This window comes from Vidua macroura, chromosome 4 (assembly GCF_024509145.1).
Source record: "Vidua macroura isolate BioBank_ID:100142 chromosome 4, ASM2450914v1, whole genome shotgun sequence".
In the NCBI taxonomy this organism is placed as follows: Eukaryota; Metazoa; Chordata; class Aves; order Passeriformes; family Viduidae; genus Vidua; species Vidua macroura.
In genome coordinates this window covers 48,187,852-48,210,349 of record NC_071574.1, presented here as the reverse complement: position 1 = coordinate 48,210,349, position 22,498 = coordinate 48,187,852, and the positions used below count along the sequence as shown (strand labels likewise).

Sequence of the window (22,498 nt, the reverse complement as noted above, 5' to 3'; positions counted from 1 at the left end):
TACAAATATATTCATGAAGCAAGGAAAGGGAGCAATTGAAATGCTCCTAGATAACACCTGCTAACAGGATGCACCCCAAGCAGAAGAGGGATATCCAAACTAAATGAAAATGAGAACAAGGTCACACATTAACTGTCCAAACAAGAATGCTCCAACCTAAACCACACATATCAAACTTCCACTGCCTGGTACTGGAACACACTTCAGATCAAGCATCTCTGTGCTCCAACCTCACAACACACAAGCTCATCACTCAGAGAAGGCTGGCACAGAGCAGATATGTTCTGGAGCCTGATCTACTGCTGAGATGACAAACTCAGAGTTCACTGCTTTAAAGCCACAATCAAACATAGATACTTTAATGAACAAATTTTGGTGCTATCTGCTTAGTAACATTTCCTTCTCTAGTAGTTAAGGTCAGCACAAATGTCTAATAAATCAGCTATATTTCTCCCTGTGAGGCCAAAAAAAAAAAAAAAAAAATCTAAGTCCAGTCCCATTTGTTTCACCTTAATCGACTTCCCCAACCCATTCTGACAATTCTGTCAGAGCAGTAACATGAAGGAACACAATTACATAATTCCAGAATTCATCTGAGAAGTAAGAACTATCACTGCTAGAAAAGGAGGCAAAAAGCATACCTAAAACTTGGGCTACAGTGTGTCAGTCATTATTATCTGGGAAGTAGCTGCTTCACTACACCAGTCCTTGAGAACAAACATTTTTTCAAGTTGTTTTTGATACATTTATTGTCTGACTTGGTTTTTACATTAAATTAACACACACGATGGATTTGATATTGTTACAGGGAAATAACTTGCCCTAGGAGTTTCCAATCCCAAACATACTGACCAGTTGTAAGAACCCTGGCTCGGTGGAAGGATAAATTTTTACCACAATGCATCCAGAATCAGGAAAAGCCCCAAGTTTTTTTCATTTTACACGTAGCTAAATATTATTTATGTTAAGTCATCATCAGGCTTCTATCGCTGTAATTTCCCTTCAACAGCAGGTCAGATTATATAATTTGTTTTAATGGATACTGATCAATATGCATTTTTTTTGTAAGATGTTAACATTCAAAATATTTGCTCATTACATTATGTAACAGCACATTACATATAAATTGCTCCCAAACCCTACCTTCAGTTCAAAATTTCTTTTCTAAAATTACCATCTTTCATTAATATTGAATAAAAGGTGATTTTATCTGTACCTTTTATTTCAAAGGATGTTGACAACACGCAGCTCCAACCAAAGAAAAGCAAAATATTAACTGTAAAAATATTTTAAAGAAACAAAGAAAAACCTAGTGATTTATTAAACTGCAGATTGCTTGAACCCCCACACTTTTTTTTATGCCAAGAAATAAATATCTGGTTCAGCAGGCAGACCAACAGAGTGCAAATGACTCAGATGGTTGGATAAGATATACAGAACTATTTTGAATAAAATTTCAAAAACAGGTATGCCTTGCATATGCAAGGTTCAGAAGAGATACAAATCCTTTAAAAAAGGGAATATGCCCACTCACACACATCTTTGAACAGAATGAAACTGTATAGTAAGAAAGCATGGCAATCTTTAATGAAGGTGGTCAGTGAGAAACCTTTTTCTCTCTAGTATTTCCCACAAATATGCAGAAAAGAATACTAAGAACTTCTTCAAACATATAACAAGTGCAGTTAATTAGTATAACCCGCTAGATAGAGGTTTATTCTCTTTGCTGTAGAAGCAAGGATAAACTTTCCATTGTATTTTTTTTAAAGCTAGCAGTAAATAGCAAAATTAGTGATAGTCATGCAAGATAAAAGCTGCTTCCACAATGCTCTCATTCATGTTGATTTCCATATTTCAGGCAGAAAGTTATCTTTTTGTACTTTTGGATAACCCATCACATTTTGTTTCATCTGAACAAAAATATCTCTCCTTTTTCCTCAGTGACAGAAGAGTTACTGACATATGCAGTCACACAATAGCATCACCTCACTCTTGTTAAAGAAAACATACTTGTATCTGAAATTATATTCCAGGCATTAATATGACAGAAATAAAGTTAAAGCAACAATATGAAACAATGTTTACCTTTTATACTATAAAATAAGTAATTCAATGGAGATGCAAATTTGCAGTGTAATTTCAATTAATTATACAACTTTAAATACTAATAGTCTGACACATAGGCATCTCTAAAATTTCAGTTAAAAACAGAGTACTATGGAATAGCATCAATCCATGCTAAATATTGCCAAGTTTTCCCCACCTTTCTCCTCATTCACCAAACTTCTGTGAAAAATTGAAAAGAAACTAATTTTATTCCTGTTTTCTTAATCTATGTAATCAAAAGCTTCTGCTTTTTTGCAGCTTTTCTATTTTATTTTCTTGCTGCTGAATCAGAATTACAATTGGATAATTACAATTGTTCAAATTAATACTGGGTCCCTTCACAGGTAAGTCAAAATCAACCAGAAGAGCTTTCAAGCAAACTGCAATGCTTTCTGCTATCTCATACAAATGGTCCCACTGCTTTTGCAGGATTTGTGATGAAATTATATGCCTGACTTAAAAGGGCATAATACTAATACCTGTTGGCCATGCACCCCATTTTTTTGCAGGAGCTTGTAATCACTTTGCAGTAACCTGCAATGCTCAAGTATCAGCAAAAAGTTTCTAGCAAAGGTTTAAAAATTCAGTTTTCTGATTTACCCATTCCTGAATTTAACTTGCAGTCTCTTAGCTGAGACTACATAGCTTCTCTGATAACCCTGAAGACAGACAAAAACCTTCCAGTTCTACCAACCAATACTGATAACCTAAAAAAAGGCATTCAAAACTGTCAGTAAGAAAATACTTAAACATTTGGAAGTTTAGCTAGATGGCTTAAATGTGACTACCAAGCACCATCCAGATGGCTTCAGAACATCATATAACTGTATTATTACACTGTCCCAATTATATTTTTGCACACTTGTGCAAATATCCAACTCTGACCTTTATCCATACAAATAGTCAATTGATACTCTTAAGTTTAATTTCAATTTGTTTTTCTGCTGCTGGCAGCTGGGGCAACAGTGAGAATGCAGCCCTGTACCCTGAAACTTCTTCACATCTGTGTTCAGCATATGTATCTGTCTACTAAAAGAACTTTTCAGTTAGTTCAATTTTGAGGAAACAAGAGTGGGAAGGGGCAGGGTGAAACAACAAAAAGCAGGGTAAAACAACAAAAAAGCAAACCCCACAGTTTGTAAGGGGGGCCACTGTTTTGTTTGTGATACAGCTGAATTGAAAGATAGTTCACATTTCCTTTATCTGAACAAAGCTCTGAACAAGGCCCCAGAACATTCAAGCCTAAGTGACCCAAGGTTCCCTGTTAGTTGTCATAATTGGCGTGAAGCATAGAAATTATTGTGTGATACAGCAAAGATTAGCATAAGAACACTAACCCTCAATAAACTAAGCTGATTTTACAGGAAACATATTCAATAAAGCATTTTATACTAAGCTATTCTTAATATTATGAAATGGAGACAAGGAAAAAGAATAATAGAAGAGTTGTTAACAAATCTCAGTCAAACTATCAGCACTTCAGTGTAGACTAGAGTCTACTATTACTTTCAGTGTCTGACTTCAGTTTTGTGCTGTGACTGTAATAACACAAAAGGTGACATTTCTTCCCTCCTCTGCATTTTTCTTAGCAAATAGTATACATACATAATCTATGCTTATTAAATTGTTACACACAGACTAACATTCTAGGAATAATAGCTACTTAAAGTCCAACTGAGGTATATTAAATATTGAGTAGTTTTCAGTCATTGTAGACCATGAGCCATGCAACCATCACAACAGCAACTCCGAACACTGGCAGCATAATGAGGTTCTTGTACTTTTGCCATGATGATTGTTCAACTTCTACCTCATCCTTTCTTCTCTTATTCTTTCTTCGCCCTTTTAATCTGTTTTCAAAAGCTTCCAGTTCAGCCTAAATAAAGAGAAACACAAGTAGTTGACATTTGTATCATAATTAAAAAAAAAAAAAACAAGGAAATGTGAGGGTTTTAAGTAACATTGCCAAATAACATTTAATAGAAGTAACTGTCAGACAATGGAAGTTACACATCTCAGAGATGATATGCTAGGACCACATCCCACAGATACAAAGCACATTGCTTTCAAGTATTAAACCACTGTTTAGCTTCCTTTAAAAACATTGCCAAAAATGCAGCCAACTGAAGTTTTGCATGCTTAGTTTTTTAACTCAGGCTGAAAATATTACACTAAAAATAAGAGTGTTATTTCCATGAGATATGTTAAAAATACATTTTTTTCTATTTAAAAACACACTTGCATTTAAGCTATTTTACCAACTTCTATAAGGGCTGAAATCTTCAAAGACATTCCCTTGTAATAAAGATGCACTCTACCAAAATAAATTAATAAAAACATAAGTAACTAAAACTCTATGCTATTTCCCTCAATTCTTTGTATTTGCATGGTCACTAAATTTTAAGATAAAATAACAGCATGTAAGATAAGTGTAAGATACACTTAACAAATGGAATATTTTTGTGTGTTATAATTTGAACATTTAATCACTCATATGACTGTAAGAGGTATATAATATCCTCCAGTAGGAAGCACATGCCTATAGGCCCAAAAATGGAGCAAAACAATTGCAGAAGTAAGAATGCCAGGCTTCCAACAAAGAATGCTAGTTTCAGGGTCCTGTCTGGAATAAACAATAGGATCTCTGATCCCTGTTCCTCATCCTCCTCCACATTTTTTTAAAAGAGCATCCTGAGAATACAGAAAAAACTCATTTGAATGTACAAAGCTGAAATAAAACTGAACTAGGCAGCCTAGAATAAAGAGTGAAGACTAGGGTGAGGCCCCAATGAGAAGGTATCTAATTGCTAGGAAGACCTGAGACAGACTAAAATCAGAAAAAGTCTGATGATTACCTGGATTTTTGGTCAAGTTCTTAGCTACTAGAGAAAACATGGGGCAAGGCACTAGGGAGCAGAGAAACCAGATGGAGTTAAAGGGAAAAGAGAGGGGAGTAGCAGAGCGCAGCAAGGCAGGACTGGTTGGGCAAAAGGCACAAGACTGAGCTGAAGCAGAGGAATCATGGACAGTGAACAGGGACAAAGCCCAGCCATGAGAGGAAATAAATCTATGTGACTACGACTGCAGTGCTGCAGGAAGAGGCACTAAGACAATACAGGAGGTGCATTATAAAAACAAGAAAAAGAATGTTTTGGGAAATGGACAGAGTAGTAGTTCAGTAAATAAAGTCTTCATTCAGAACTCAAGGTTGCCTGATGTCTGGTCTTCCTCCACTGACAGCAAATATTTGTCAGAGTTTCACAAAGCAGCTCTTCCCTTCCTGAGCCAGATACCACTGTTAGCAGGAGAAAGGGACCTATTTTGATGTCTATTCCTTTGTACCTAATAAAGGCAGAAATTGTTGGCACTTCTCTGATGATATGGGAGAAGGGTTCAGACAAAGTCACAGTCTATTTGAAACAAGATTACTCTCAACTAGCTAATCCTCCCTTAGAAAAGCAAAGTATTTTAATGAAACAGTTTTTCAAAATCCAAAATCTGGAGGAAAGGGCAGAGTTTTTGTGGTTTTATAGACAACATGGCAGTATTTCATTTTAGATAGACACTCGAGTAAAATGTGGGGCTTCTATAGTTACTATACACTTGTGATCGGTACATTTTAAAAGCAGAAAGCTCTATGAATTACAATAGTTAAATTAAAATACAGCGCTCAAACAAAATAATGTAATAGCTATTGAATTGCTTTCCTAATGAACTCTATGAAAACCTGTCTAAAAATAAATACATAATAAAAAAACCCCAAAAAAACACAGAATGAAAAAAGATTTGTAGGCACAGAATATGAGAAGCCATCACTACCCTTGAAAAGCTACCTACAAATTTTGTGTAACTGTCACATTCCTGAAGTGTCACCTTAATGACTTCTGAAGTAATAGTTGTGCCCAGTCTTCAAACAAGTTTAACTTTTCAAGTGAAACAAGCCTAGGGTTTTTATTTAGATAAGAAACCTAACTTCTTTGTATATTAACATAATAAAAGTAAAATGACATGTATTTATTTGAACTGTATACTCAAAACATCTCATTTAGTGTTGCTCAGGCACTGGATTTTGTTCTTTCATGTGTTGTTTGCTATATTCTTTCTGCACTGAAAGAAGTGGCATTCTCATGGGAAAATGTAGCTAAATTAATGCAAGTAACAGTGACAAAGTATATTTGCTGAAAGTGAGGATATATTTTTATTAATAGGGATGGACTTTTTAACTTCTAAGGATCTGTTAAAATTTATTTTTATACATAAAAAAAGGGAAAATAAATCTTTCCTACAACTCAGTAAATTATATTTTAGGTTCAAGACCCTAACTTCCAGTATTGGAACTCTAAACAGTCAGCTTGAAAATTTAACCAAATCTTTTTACAATGGAGAGGGACAGAAAGAGCTTGGTCTGAATTGTTAAATAATCAAAGCGCTGATCTTTTTTCCACCTCTAGCAATTGTGAAAACCCTGGCCTCACAGGGTGCCTCTGAATTAGAAGCAGAGGGAAAGTTTGGCTGCTAGGGCCATGACAAGAAGCCTGGCCAAGCCACCTCTTCCACTAAGAAACAAGTGATTCCATCTGTAAATGGTATTAGCAAAAGTTACTACCAAATATAGCAAATAGCAAAATATAAATGCACAGACTTACCAGAGCACTAATTTGTATATAAAACATTTAATGAAGTATTAATCAAAATAGGTTTAATAAACTCTGACTAATAGATGAACAGCCTCTACAAAAATGTGCTAATGACATTGAGGAAGGTGGTACAAGATGCAAACTTTTGTCAGAAGGGAGTACACTCAAAAATATACTCTTAATGTGACCCAACACCCTACGATAGTGATGTCCTCCAATTTCCATCAACAGATGGCAGATTATGAGTTCTAACCAGTATTACATAAAAAGGCTGCAGTAGTTGAGGTTAATACTTGTATGCAGTTCTAGAGCCTATTTATTAGTTACAGTTGTCTCTTTTTTTTTACAATTTGTTTTGTCCTTTTTTTTTACAGTTTTTGTCCAACTACTTCCTAATGCACTAAATAACTAACAACTCTTAATTAACCTTTTAATAGGGTTCATTATGTATAAGTGAAATTTCCTATCCCTGAAGTTGCATCCATCACAAAACACATATGCAGGAGCAGTTGCCATATATTGCATAAAGTTACTACTGTTGGGCTGGAACTGTGAGACTTCAGAGAATGTACACATAGAAAGCAATGGCAGTGTGACTGCAGAGAGAAGCAATCACTGCTGAAGAACCCAGCCAAAATCCAGCACACTGTGTTAGTAGAGTGCATCTGCTACTGTTTCAGAGGAGCCTCCTTACTGAGACTTTACTAGAGGGACAATAAGTAAAGTGATTGTGAGCAGAAACCATTAGTATTTGGGTGGGATGCCTTCCGGAATGCATGCAAACACTGAGTGCAAGACAAACATCAGCAAATTTGGCTCTCTAGCTCTAGGACTGTAAACGTGTTCTTTACATGTTTAAATGCCCATTAGCACACTTCAGTATTTAGCTTGCAGAACCAACACCTACAGATTTCCTCTGCCCAATCTGTTTCAGACATCTGTATGCAAGTTACACTTCCTGACCTATATGCCAGAAGTAACATTTCCAGGATCAGCTTAGAGAACAAGAAGAATTAGAAGAACTGTCAAGGAGTTATATGAGGGAATATGTGCTCAATATTGTAGACAGCTGAGATATGAATGTTGCAATAAACATTGCAGAATGATCACAAAACATTTGTGCCTGGTGCTCTGGACAATAGATGCATAACCACGCTTTTCTTGCAGGATGAGCAGACAAGGTTCCCCTCTGACAAACAAAAAGATGCCTTGCCAGAGCATTTTAGATGTAACATTTTCATTAATTCCTTAGAGAACTTAAAAAGTGTGTATAACAGAAGTTGCAACCCACAGAGAAACTGTCTATCCTAATGAGACTGAGGGGATGGCATAAGTGGATCAGCTCTGTAAGCCTCCCTTGCCAAGGAGCAAGTCACTGATCCCTGATAAAAACAGACTGTGACATGCAAGTGGAAACACAGGTGTAAACTAAGTATACAGATGTTGTGACAATTGAGTAAAAGGAGTCAGAAAGCACATACCAGACATGGAATATGATTTGGTGTCAAATGCTCACTCAGGCACAGGCACACATGCATGAACTGGCTGGAAGGCATGCAGACTCCAGATGACAAACCTGTCCTAGCCATCACCAACTGAGCTTAGAGTGTTTGCCTGAATATGATTAGTATCAGCACCTCCAGGCAGCTGGCACAGCAGCTTTGTGGATTACAATGCCGACCACATATCCTCACCACCAACAGCAATTACAGTAAATATTTCTCCCCCACCCCAGACACCTTGAAGGGACAAAGATTCACCTTGTTCTTTCATGATAGGAGGGAGAAGGGGAGCTTCACCCAATATTTAAATCTTGCAGAGGCTATTCAGTATTCTGTAGTGTTTATGCTGTATAAAGTGTTTGACTAAAATAAAACATACCTACTAGTTTAAAAATAAATTACATTTTACAAAGCTATAGTAATACGAAGTTATCATTTTGCACAAAATTATGAAAGTTGTGTGCGAAAATGTTGCCTCAACCATGGTAAATAATTTACAGCACACAGTATGGTAACAGCTGACAGACTGTGAATATCTCATTAAAAACTATAAATCTTTAATAGCATGTAAATTACATTATTTACTAACAAGAACAAGGTGAGGATGATGTGGATGAGGAAACAGAAAGGCTAATACCTGTTGTCTTCGCTTCTCCTCTTCAAGAGCAGCTTTGGCTTCTGCTTCTTTAATCTGTCCAGACACACAAATTATAATAAACTGTTGTAAACAGCAGCTAAACCTATTTTCTTAAGGAGTCATAATCACTCCTCTAGCATGGTTCTCAGCAAAGTCTGCAAACTTTCCATCATGTGAGTTCTACCATCCCAAAGTCATATGAAAAGTAGTCATGCAAGTTACAATTGATAACTCTATAGAAATATTTTGCAGTGTTCAAGAAGGCAAATTAAATGCTAGACAGTATTAAGAAAAAAATGGTGCAGAAAAAATTGTCAATATGTAAAGATGCCACATACTTGAATCTTAGCACCTGCATTCCATTTTGGTCCTACATTAATAAATAAATGTGAAACCTGAACATATACAAAAGGCAACAGGATGGAGTGGCTCCCATCTGAAGAGATGCATAACTAGGATTCATCAGGTAATAGGGCACCAAATCCTGGAGAGTATGCAGATGCCAAACAGAGATAAAAAAATCAGTAATTATTTTTCATAATGCAAAGGCATAAAATGAATTTACCAGGAGGTTGGCTCACAATAGAGGAAAGTATTCTACTCCCACAGAGTATTTGGCTAAATCTAGAATTTCAATGCTACAGGACATTTGTAGATGCCAAAAGTTTATGTCAACTGAAAAAGAACTGGGCATGCTAATAGGAGATAAATCCAACAAAGGCCATTAGAAAGATAACATCTCACCCTCTTAAGTTCCCACAGGAAGAATATATGGGATAAGTTTATATATCTCCCTTTTTTTGGACCTTTTTTAGGCTTTTAGCATTGCAGTTACTGAATCACTCCCTTAGAAAAGTTAGATGTAAAAATCTATTAATATCTTGAAATGAAAACAACCTTGATCCTAGTAGCTGGATGATTTGCATATTACCAATGAAAATAGTTTACTGAATACTGTTTGCACAGGTAGAATTGATTACAAATAATTTCTATTTCAAGAGCTTTTGATGATTAAGGAGAAAGCACACTAGCTCATGCTTTAGCACACTGTAGCTCAAACAGCAGACACTGGGGGCAGGGCCAAAATCACAGTCCTATTTGCAAGTTTTCAGACTAATTTTTAAATTACTAAACCTTGTATCAATTAAAAGCACTATTGAGAATTTCATTAATCTAGATACAATGGCAGAGTTTCTTTAGAAATGCGTCTAAAGGACCCTTTCAGTCATGCACATCTGAAATCTGAAAATCTGGTGTGCAAAAAACTACACAGTGAGCCCCTTCATCTTTCACTGCCATCGAATGGCAATGTAATCAGCTACAAAAGAAACAGTTACCTTCAAATGTGGAAAAGAGCAATAGAAAAGCTTCTTTTTACACAGGTGTGGTCATATTTGTACAATGTATAAGGTATAATGTGCACAGATAAAGGGAACCTTTACTATTATAATCATACCATGGAAAAACATTTCTAGGACTATTTCTTTAATAAAATGTACAGTAAAAGACACATTCAATTCCTAGGCATCTAGTGAGTAAGAAATGCTTACTCAATAGGTACCAGACATGAAAAGTTTCATTAAGAATTAATGCACTTTGGTTTTAGAAATTAATGGGTGTTTTGCAAATGTGCAAACTAATTTATCTTTGTAAATGTCTGCAGTTTTCAACAAGTTTTTTTCCAGTCTGGACACATTAAACAGTAACAGACATAAATAAAACACTTTCATCAAATGCCTATATTAGTAGACTATTCTAGTATGTCATTTGCATAGTAAGTCAACACAGGCTACAAAAAGGTGCCTAGAAAGAACTTAAATAAAACTTTATCACTTTATATAAAAACCTCAAAACAAATAAATACCCATTCTTCTGAGAAGAAGGTACACATAGCTAGGTTGTGCCATCCAGTATGTCTGTGGCATTGCTTACAGCAGAAACTTGTAGCCATTTGCTCACTGCATTAGACCATTTCTCCCTGTGGATTACAACACTGGGGCAAGAAACTGGTAGTAGTATCTGCTCCAGTCAAACAGCACTGACACTGCACTACACTGAGACATGCTGCTGGGTCTCGGCTCATGCAGTCTTACTGTGAGCTCACCTTGCTTTAGGGAGGGACTCCATATACTATGAACTTATCTTCACATTCTTACTGGAACTGTTTGTTATGGTTGGGATTCCCTAAAGGCATATCCAAAGAGTTTTAGCATTCAACCTGCTTGCAATGTTGCAGGATTTGGTCAGTGTGATACTTGCTAGAACTTGTCAACCAGTCCTGAAAATCTGAACAGAAGCTGACTTGTCAGCTTTACCCACTGAGTTCTTGGGTTGTACATTTATCACATCTAATACTTACCTGATAAAACCCAAGCAATTTATGCATCACTTATTTTTGTGTATGTTTTTATTAAAGGTTTGTAACAGCAAGGATCATATCCTGTCTCTCTGTGCGACAGCACACAGCAAACTCCTTACTTCATAAAACAGCTGAGTTAGGGAGAAGTCATATTACCAGCAGTCTAAGTAGTATTCTGCAGTTACTGGAAAGTCTCAATTCTTCCAGTGTAGGATAACTAATACCATGTAGCAGATTATACTCCACACTGGACAAGCTGAGCAACAGATAGCTGTAAAACCTACACTGGAAAGAAAAATCTTACAATGCCCTGTGAAGCAGTCTGACTCTAGTCTTACAGCACTAATGACTTTTATCATCACTGATCATGACTTGTTCTCGGTGAAAGAGGAAATAATCAGTTCCAATCAATTCAAAGGAAAAAAAAAAAGGAAAATAACGTAATACTATTTAAAAATAGTATTTGAGTCAATTAATGCCATTCATAAATTCAAGACTGAAAAAATAGCTACTATTCAACAGCACATCCACTTACGTTGCATTTCTGCAGGTACTGTCTTGAAAAATAATGTGTTCTTTTTTCTACTTTTCCTGAAGCTCTGAGAAGAAATTATAGCTCCAATGGATACATTACCTCATATGCTTTCCGCTTCATTTCCTTGCATATTGCGTCACATTCCAGTGAAGCTTGGCCTTCTTGTATCTTGCTGCACTGTACTTCCTGTTAAGTATAATTTGACTTTTATAATCATTTCCCTATATAAGATTTTAGTTGTCAGCTTCTTTATGAAAATAATAAAACTTTCTTATTTAGTAAAACATTGGTTTTACATATAAAGCTAATGACTGAATGTTATTTCAACCTGTAATTATGTATTAAATTGTCATTTTTTCTTCTTTCTAATAAGCTAAGCTGAAAGGAAGACTAAATCTATAGTCCAGTTTAATTTTTCTCGTCTTTACTCATTTATTTGCCTTAGACAAGTAAGATAACCTTCTGAACCTTTGCATTTAGAGTCTCAGTAATTTCATATATATTATCTTAACTGGCTTAGATTACAGGACATAGTCTGGTCATGGGAAGGGAAATTAAGTAATTCTCAATCATACTTTCTCCCCTTTTTCTAGTATTGAAGAAATTTTTTTTTTAAAAACCAACAAAGTGGTTATCTGTAAGCAGAGGCAGATCAGTTTTAAGCACTTATTCTGTATATGTCATCTTTTCTCTTGCTGAGCATCCCACATGCAAGACCTCTTGGATGCACAGAACATATTTTGGATTAGCTGAGGACTCTGGGGAACTGCTGGAAGGTTCAGAAGTTAACTGAGTCCAGAAAGGTAATTTAAGCATTTTTTAATTAAGACAGATCATTTTTTTTCATTAAGACATGTCAAAACTTCATATAAATTTTTGGTTTTCCCCTCATAATAGTGTATAGCTATAGTAAACTTGTTATATTACCTTGTCCTTATCTGTTCTTATCTTCTGTTAGAAGCTAAGGATGCTGATGCCTTGCTTTTAGGTTTGCAAGGAACCTTAATCAATTACATTAGTTCAGGTTTCACAACATCTATGCTAATTCCAGCTTCTGTATATTTTCCCAATATCGTCAAAAAATATAATTTTTATTCTCAGATCACTCCAGGTCATCTGAGTATTTTTCTCATAAAACTACAAAAATTTAAGTGTGAATGAAGATAAAGCTATTGTAAGTCAGGCAGCTAACATATTTTAGAATGAACAAGATTTGATATTCTCCAGTGAATCTATAGTAGCCCAGATCTTCAGTTGATGTGAATTGTTACAGCTCTACTATAGTAACAGGCCCTATTCCAATCTGCAGCACCCACTTAATCCATCCATACAAGCTCAGGAACATGTAAAGAATATACATCCTTCCAAAATTACAACTTGTAAATTTACCTTTTTCAGTCTCTTACAGAGACATCGGAGTTTAACCTTCTGGCTGCAGTTAAGAGGACAGCTACCTGAATGGCAAATCTCCTTACACCGGTGACCACAGGGCAACTGTAAGGAACAAAACACAAATTAAACTCCCACATCAATAAAGCACTGTAAAATTACCAAGAACCTATGGAATTGGTTTTATTTCACACACAGAATTTTAAGAGAAATTCATTCAGGTAATCAGTCTTTTAATTTGTGAAATAATTGAATTTTTTTTCTTTTGTGGAGGGAAATGTTTGCTTCTTATTTACTGGTTTCAGTTCCTGCAGGATGACTTCTCTTTTATTGGCACAGCTCGATTAGAAGAGAATTTCTCCTTTCATCTATTTCAAGAACAGTCACTTCTACAGTAATGTATACAACAGTCACCCTAGCTATCTCTATGCTGGGGGAATACAAATGGATAAGGTAAAAAAAACCTGAAAACTGAAATTATGTGTATTGTAGCTATTTGTAGATCAGACAGAGTAATAAAGGAAGAGGAAAGAATCAGAATCAAAAATACTGCAGAAGAAATCTTGTATTCAAGCATTATCTGAACTATGCAGAAGTCAAATAAAGGTCACCAAAATTCTTATAATGTTAAAAATAATTTCACAAAATCCTCAATTTCTGCATTTGGCAGATTATCCTATTTCTGCCATCTGAAAGAGAAAGACTTTTTTTGCTGCTGGTGCAATTTTTAACATACAAAGAAAATATTATCGTTCATTTACCATGTAAGAATTCAGTTACTAGTTTAAGTATGCTGATTGATAAGAATGTAGCAGTGCTCCCAGCATTGCATTAGATAAAATATGTCAGAAAAGTACACAGATTTTTTTCATTGTTAAGAACTCAACTAAAAATATCCCTCGCTCATAAGAAGTCTTCACAGTAACAATTTTTCATTTTCAGTTACATAACCCAATACTGTTAATAGCCAAAGATAGATTCTCACAGAAGACATCTAAGCAATTTACTTATAGAGAGCTTTAAAGCCCCCAACTACTTAAAATAGCATTAGACAGTGTTCTTTATCAAAAGTGAAATTTCACCTCTGCATTGTCATCAAGGAATTAACACAAATTTGAAAATGCTCTAAGACATACAATTTTAAGACACCTTTATTAAAAATTCAAAATGTATACATACTACCTCACTTCACCCACCATGAGCTAGTATCATGAAACACATACCTGAACAGAACATGAATCTTTCAGACTAAAATTATGGAACACATATACATGTCTTTATGTCCATGACAGTCACAACCTGTTAGAGATACTTCATGCTTTCAGCTCAGTTTCTTAGTTACTGTTTCAGCACATTTCATACAAGACTAGAAAGAACCTTTAAGTCACCATGTTCTGTCCTGAAATCCAGTCCTCCTACAGGCAAGTACCTCATATATCCTTCCAGGACTGGATGAAAGCTTACCGTGGAAACAGTCCCCTATTCTGAGCCTATTCTACTGTTTCACTAAGGATGGTGCTCCATGAGGTCACTACAAGATGCAAGAGCTTTTTTCTGAGTTTCCTATGTTTGTTCTAGCTAGTCTAAGCTGCAGTTCTTATCCTCATATTGAAGTATTTGTCTTTTCTTAAAAGGCTCTTTATTATCATAGTATTCCCTTAATTGAATTTCAACTATGTTCAATCAATGTTTCTTGAATACACAGCCAGAACTGCATCTAATATTTCAAGTGACATCTCAGCAAGAAGGACTTTGTACAATGCCTTAATTGCACCCCATTCTTAGTAGAGTACGTTCCCCAAAACATCTTCAGCTGTCATTGCATTTCTCTCCAGCTAATTATGCTGTGAAAATAAAAATATCTGCTGTTTCCTGGGAGCTTATTATAAGCTTCACACGTAGGGTCTTATTGTTTTGGGGGTTTTTTCTGTATCACAATACATGTATTCTACATATGCACTTCCTCAATTCTCATACACTGTCAACACCCCACAACTTTTCATCAGAAAATTACAATTTTTTACTGCCGAGGTCATTACTGAAAACAATGCAAAGTTAAGTGTCAGTTCAGTCCTTGGGAAATCTTCCTTATTGTTAATATCTCTTGCTCCATCTTTTTCTTTAGTTTTGATGTTGCTTTGGGGGAGGAAGTTGGGTGGTTTTTTCAAAAGAGAATCAAATACAGTTGTTTCCTTTAGCCACCTTCATGCTGGTATTAATGCTCTCCTGCATCTGAACTAGATATTCACTAAGTAATATTGATTCACTCACTCTGCTGAATCCATATGCAGCAGATCTCATCTATTCATTTTATCTGGAGGGAAAAATATATAAATTGATCACCTTATCAAAGAAGGAATCTAGTTTTTTTCAGGCACAACTGATCATCAGCAAATATTTTTCCCTGGAATCAAAAAATTATTTTGCCTCATTGTGGATGCCAGCCTGGTCAGGGAGAGAGAAACAGCAACCGTTTCTCAAAGTGGCTTGTAAGAATTTTTAGGGAGTTGTAGGAATGTGATAACTTGTTAGTATAAACAATCTGCAGGTGGTGTTTTTCCACTTTGTTTTTCTGTTCTTCTCAAGAACAGTGTGTGAGAAAGATGTTTTTATTAACTAGCCAATCAAGTAGAATGTATCATATTGGTCTACATAAGCCGGAGAATCCTTTGTATTAAAGCTTCTTTTTCTCCTCTTGCAATTCAGTCTCTCATCTGTTCTTGTGCCATTCTTGGTGCAAGGGTGACACCTCATTTTGAAAATATGAGGGGAGAAGCTTTTCCAAGCCTTGTATGCTAGCAAGGCAACACTACTACCCAGGACATGGAGACTAATGGCTTAGTCACCTCACAACTGACCACAGTCTCTGCAAAACCAATTTGCTCCTGCATGAACACTGTCTCCTGGCTCCCTACACAAGAGCATCAGACACAATAACTCCATCTAGTCTCACCTGCAAGTCACCTCATGCTGGCTAGAACAAGCCATGGTTACAAGTATTACTTCCAGCTTACTCTTCCAAAGTAATTAGGCACAGTTTCATTAATAGCATCAAAGCCCAAACAGTTGTGTCCTAACTGACATGTCAGATCTACAAATTCAAGACTCACCTCAACCTCTAAGTGCTACTGCAATAAAATTCTTAGACACCATTAGACCAAAATATTTATAGCACAGGAGTATGTTTAATCCAACACTGAAAAGCAAATGTACACACTTCAGTTTCCCTGCCAGCTTTTTTCTGGTGCTATATCTCTGTTCGGGGAACTTTCTTCTTATTCCCTCCACTGTAAAACCAATACTAAAAAAAGTATCAAGAGAAGCTGTGAAATGAATGACAAAACAACATTTCCCCATGTTCACACCAAACAAAAGCAATCATTCTGCTGCTTATGCTGGATAAAAATTGTAATGGGAAAGGATTTTTTTTTGCTTGTTTTTAAGTGTCAGTGCTGAACTACTTGGTGATGAAACAGAAAGTGTGTGCCCCCTTCTGATCCTTTAGACTGTACAAAATCTCTTGTCAACAGCTTCTGGATTAAAGCCCAAATTAGACAGGCTTTATGTTTAATATGGCAAGGCCATTAAAAGAAGGGATTTAATCCACAGCCCTGAAAAAAACCCCAACCAAAAAACGTCCCACAAATATTTTTTCCATAGGCAGTGCACAAGAGCTAAGTACAAAAGAGAATTTCACCACTTCCAAAGACAAAACTATATTTTTACAATCCACATATATTTGCAGTGTGTGTTTCCAGAATGAAATTTTATTTCCAGAATGCTTAATTAATTCAATGCATTAAAAACCCAAAAAGATTTATCATAATGGAGTCATGCATTTCCCATCAAGACAAAAGCAGAGTGCACAGTAAAACTACAAAGTATGGCTATTTTGTCAAAAAATACTAACTACATGAAATAAAGTATTAAATACAGATTCACAAATACTGACAGGAAAACATAAACAATGAAAATTGACAGACTTAAAATTTCTATGTAAGAATTGCCTCAAAACATCTGCAAGCATGATCATAAGAATTTAATCACCTTGATTAAGAAAAAATAAAGTTAAATTTCTGTTAACAGGATATCTTGTTATAAAAGAATTAACTTTTTAATTAAAATATCTCATATATAACAGCTGTTGCAGCATTAAAGGCACTATTTCTCCCTAGAGCAGAAAGGAAATGTCAGCTGTACTATGCAATGCTGGAAGTTACTTTTTTAGTGTTATACTGCCATAGCCAAAAGAAAAGCATGAAAATTCTCAAGTTTTTCAAGATTCTGTAACATTATTTCGAAGGACCAGACAATATAATTGGATTTCTTTATCCCCAAATGTACCATGACAATTGTAAAACAAATGTGGTAGCTGTCCTATCACTGTCTACTAATACTGTCTACTGCAATTTCCATTAACCAAAAACATCTCAAAATGACAACTGCATTCTATTGAACCTAAGTTGCACTATGGTAAGCTAGGAGTGATAGTGCACACTGATTTATAGGAAACATCAACTTCACTGAGCTCTGCAAATGACTCAATACCAGCTTCTGATATGGAATAACAAAATTCTCAAGAAACACTAATTTGACACTTACTTGAGGCTTCCAGAACTACACACAAAAACACCTCCAAATTTGTTTTGGGCAGACATTTTAGATCTGCAATCTGTAAATGCTCTAAATTCAGTAGTCCTATCCATCTTATCACTGGCCAAGTTGCTTGTAAGTTCTTGTCTCACAAGACAAAAACTTAAAAACAACAAAATGGATTTGGCCTGTATTTGCTGGGGAGAGATGGTGGTGGGAGTGGCAGGGTGGTGCCTGTTAAGGCTGCCCCTTCAAATTGTATTTATTGATGATTCCTTTAAAAGAGAACTATCAGTATAATTTGCATTATAATACAGGTATCTAATTTTCTCAAAGCTGCAGAGATATATTTTGTTTATAAAACAGAAACAGACAAAACATCCCTAGAACTGTTCAGTATTCAGAGAAATGGAACAGATTTTTTAGACAAAAAAATGGTAAAAACCCCATAGAGTACCCATGTTGTTACCAAATTAGGATCTGAAGAAAGTAGGATGAACTGTAACACAAAGATATGAACTACCCGAAGCAAGAAGGTACTAACAGCTAGTAACTTCTATATTTCATGAAAGACAGTAAGATCTAGAGCTAGCATCACAGGAAAGGAAGAACATGTATTTTTCCATCATCAGTTACAGTAGAACAATGCTCTGGATAGCAGAAGCTAGAAAAAAACTTATTTTTTAGCATTTATAGGAGTAAGAATTTTAGAATTGCTTTATAAAACTAACGTTAATTCTGTGGCTGTACTCCTTATTTCACATACCACCAAACTAAGTAAAAAAGACATTATCTGTGGAACAGGGCAATTCTGAACTGCAAGCTAAAGTTTGGGACTACTGCTAGGTGGATTTTAAATCCCAGACTAAGTCTGGGGAATATGTTCAGAAAAATCACAACAGTTACATAGTCAAAGTCAAAGATGAGCTACGGGAAACAAAAAATTCTTTGAAGAAAAGGTGAAGTACAGAACATATAGCTCATGATAAGAGATTGTAAGCACTCTTGAAAATACAGAGAAGGAATTTGTGGAGCAAATAAAACCAAAGTAACAGAGAAGGACATGAAAGGACAAAATTAAGAGGTAAATGGACAATTAAGTAATATCCCAAAGTGTTCCCCCCACCAGGAAAAGAGCTTTCAGACCTCCAGATGAGAAAATGGTGACAGGAACATTCATTTACAGAAAAAAAAATCCATCAGATAGGCATCTACAAGGGCAAAAAGCAGAAGACAGAAGTATGTACAGAGCACAACCTTCCTGTTGGGGTTAACACAATCTCGTCTGAAAAGTAGAGGATCAGACACTGTTGGGAAAGCAGGAGAAATCTTGTAAGTTTTTGTATTTAATCAAAATAATTTTTAAAAAGTTTTCTAATAAAGACAAGCACTCAAATTTGAAGTTTCTGACACTGGATGATAATGAAATTCCTGCTTTTCCACTTTACACATTTTCTAACCATTCAGTGGGAAATGGAGCAAAGAAAGAGCTGTCATTCTCAGCACAATTAATGACAACTAAGGAAAAAGCATAAAATAGTAAGTAATGCAAGGACTTCTGAAAGCACACAAGCAGCACACAACTGCAGAATTGGGAGGGACAAGGACAAAGTCCTTTGGCCCATCCCTCACATCCAGTTGTGGGCAACACTGCTGCAAGAGAAATCCTGAAGCATTTCTAAGCTGCTTCTGATAAAAACTTGGTAGCTTCTCCAACCAGCTCCTGCCCTATTCCACAACGTTTATTACTTAAACATAGTATTGAACAGGAATTTTTATTGATGCTACTATGATGCTCATAGTCTAAGTATCATGTAGTAAGGACATTATTCTTTTTTTCACAGCAAATCTTTAGATATACCCAGATAGAGCAGAGAGACTAACTGGCTTGTCTTCCATTTTACCCTGCTTAACATATATTTCACTAACACACTAGGGTATTATTATCTCATCTAAATTATTAAGTATAAAATCCCTGAGCCTCCAAATTGCACTGACAGGGATTTTAAATCTGCACTTACATGAGAATAGCAAGCACAATTCTTACCATTTTTGCTAATCAGACAGCAGCCTATAATTTTTGAGATATAAACTGATGACCAGCTTTTAACCATGTTAGAGGACATACTCTTCCACATTCAACTTCATCTGCATGTTTAAACATTCGAGGCATTAGTGCCTTGGAGACAAACCTCTGTTCCTTTAATATAAGCCTCCTAGTTGACAGCACTATATTAATAAATGTCCTTCAAGTACAGTTCACTAACCACCTTCACATCTATAATTTAACATATTCACTTAGACTAAACTTCTCTATTTTTCTTGGCCTATATTCACAAAATTCCACATACCCATCAACTCAAGTATTTCTTAATATGGCTTACCTCTTTTGGACACTGATTTCTGCAGGAAATAAGAAGCTCCTTTTCTTTTAAATCAGCACATGTTAGCTTTCTGTAAAAGGAAAGATGTATTTGTGTTAAAAAAAAACCAGCTATTTAAAAACAGCATAAGTCAATGCAATTAGGAGTGTATTTTCCATGTATTTCACTATAAAAAAGCAGACTCATTGGTCCACATCCTGTGTGACTAATACAAACTGCCCTGGTTTACAGACAAACTCACACAAATTTAGAGGACTTGAGGCACTTCAAATAAAATGAACAAAGAAAAATATATTTGCATATGATGAATATTTTCAGAACAATCCCCAAGTTCCAACTTGTATTTTGTGAAGTCTAGCTTAACGTCTATCCACACACACGAATGATTAAAAAGGTGTACAAATTGAAAAACTAAGTCATTTTTCAATTAAAACAGGTAGAAATTGAAAGACATTAACTGCAAAGACAAAGACCTTTTAGACTAACTACATTCATTCTAATACTTGTATAAAATTCTTCTTTACATACTCTAAAAGAAGCACATATAGAACAAATTTTATGTAGATTACTTTATATTTGCATAATTCAAAGGATTATCTGTATTATAAAAACAATTTCTGTTCATGAGACTCCATGCATTTATAGCAATTTTAGCAGTAATACCAAATAAAATACTTGCAAAATTTAAATAGAAAAAACCCTTATCTTAGAAATTATAATCAAGAGAAATTTTATAAATTGCTAGAAGAGTAGCTCCCATCCCCAGACATTTCAAATTCTTTCCAGTTAATGGCATTCAAATGAAAACCTGCGTTGTGTTCTGACACTTACAAGCATTCAATATACAGTACTGATAGTTTGCAGTGACACTTTATTTTAAGCATCTGGAGACATGATGGGCAATCCCCAGGATGACAGGGCAAAACACAGCGGTGAGGACAGCCAGCTGGCCGGGGTTTGGTGCACTCCTCTTCACACTGCGAACATTCTGGACCCGCCTAACAAAATTAAAACAAAGTACTAAAGAAAATGCCAAGTATTTGTTTTGTGAGGTGTCATTAATGATCCGTTACACAAAAGAAAGAGTTGGGGTGCTTTTGCTATGAGAATCAAGCTATTCAGTAAGACATTTCACAAGCAAGAGTAATTATTAAAATATGATTTTTAAGAGAAAACCAGGAATGACAGTGTTTGTCAGTCAAAGAGAATTCTATTTTCCCTCCTGGGCATAAAAGAATTAGTGCTTTGAAAGTGACCATACTCTTTTTAATTCTCTATGGAAAACTGTTAGAAAAATAAGTCATTAAATACTCAAAACCAACTTATCCCACTCACCATGTTCTTGTAATGCTTGAGTCATTACATACTACCCTCTAATACAGGGGTGGAGGGATTGGTTTGCTTGATTTTAAGAAGCAAACTTTAAGTCATTTCCATACATACATATTCTGTATAATCTTCCAAAAAAGATTATTAACTTGGGAATATCCTAGGAGGTGCCTAAGGTCTTGCTTCTACTTCACAGACTACACAAGTCTACAAGAGCTGGGATATCACTCTCATTCCAGGTGATGCAACCACCGGCACAAGGTGATGAACAGCACAACACAGTAAATAAAGCTTCATTTCTACTCACATTCTTAACAACACTTCCAGAACCCCAGTCTGCCATCAAATACACCCAGATAGATTGACATGATTTATCAACTGAACCTACACAGCACAATATTTAAGGCTCACTATCACATTCAATGTTTAGTTTCCAAGAAGTCAGCCAAAGTAAAGCAAATTTATCCAGGAATGAAGCTACACAAAGCTTCCCCAAAAGGACTATTCCAACACCAATGTTCCACTTTATGCTGTTCAAAATAACAGCATAAGAATTTTAAGGTTTTAATAGTTTTTTCCCAGTCTCCTTTCCTTCTCCTTCTACAGCTGAACAACTTTTGCTGAAGTTTAAAAAGAAACCCTTGTACAATGATTGTTTACAAATCTTAACTCACAAAAATTCAAATCTAAGAAAAACAACAGCAACTAAAACCATTTAAAAAACTGTCATATAACATTTAACAGTGGGTAAAAGCAAACAGCTGGCCTTTCTGCAACATTTTTCTAACACAAAATGCAGAACAAACTGAAATTCCAGACAGAAAAATCACTACTCAGACATGTAAGCCAGAAATTTAATCAGCCCTGACTACATTTAGTCTACCAAAACAAGAGAACAAAAGCTCTAAAGGTCAACACCAACTTGAGATCATAAGAATTGAAGAAAATTGAGAAATGAGATTTACCCATGCTTTGCAGGTACATAGACTCCCATTCTTCTGAGAATGTACTGCCTCATTCAAAATGG

General features: G+C 35.5%; 1 protein-coding gene across 1 annotated transcript in view; it reads right to left on the bottom strand.

The window, feature by feature from the left end:
* Positions 1-731: 731 nt before the first annotated feature.
* NFXL1 (nuclear transcription factor, X-box binding like 1) overlaps positions 732-22,498 on the bottom strand; it is a 44,527-nt gene continuing 22,760 nt past the window's right edge. The window contains exons 17-22 of the mRNA XM_053976675.1: positions 20,974-21,140; positions 20,143-20,212; positions 13,166-13,270; positions 11,876-11,962; positions 8,883-8,936; positions 732-3,982 (exon numbers count right to left, since the gene is read on the bottom strand). Coding sequence (XP_053832650.1) covers positions 3,809-3,982; positions 8,883-8,936; positions 11,876-11,962; positions 13,166-13,270; positions 20,143-20,212; positions 20,974-21,140 — 657 coding nt within the window. The 3' untranslated portion in view covers positions 732-3,808. The remainder of the gene's footprint in view (positions 3,983-8,882; positions 8,937-11,875; positions 11,963-13,165; positions 13,271-20,142; positions 20,213-20,973; positions 21,141-22,498) is intronic.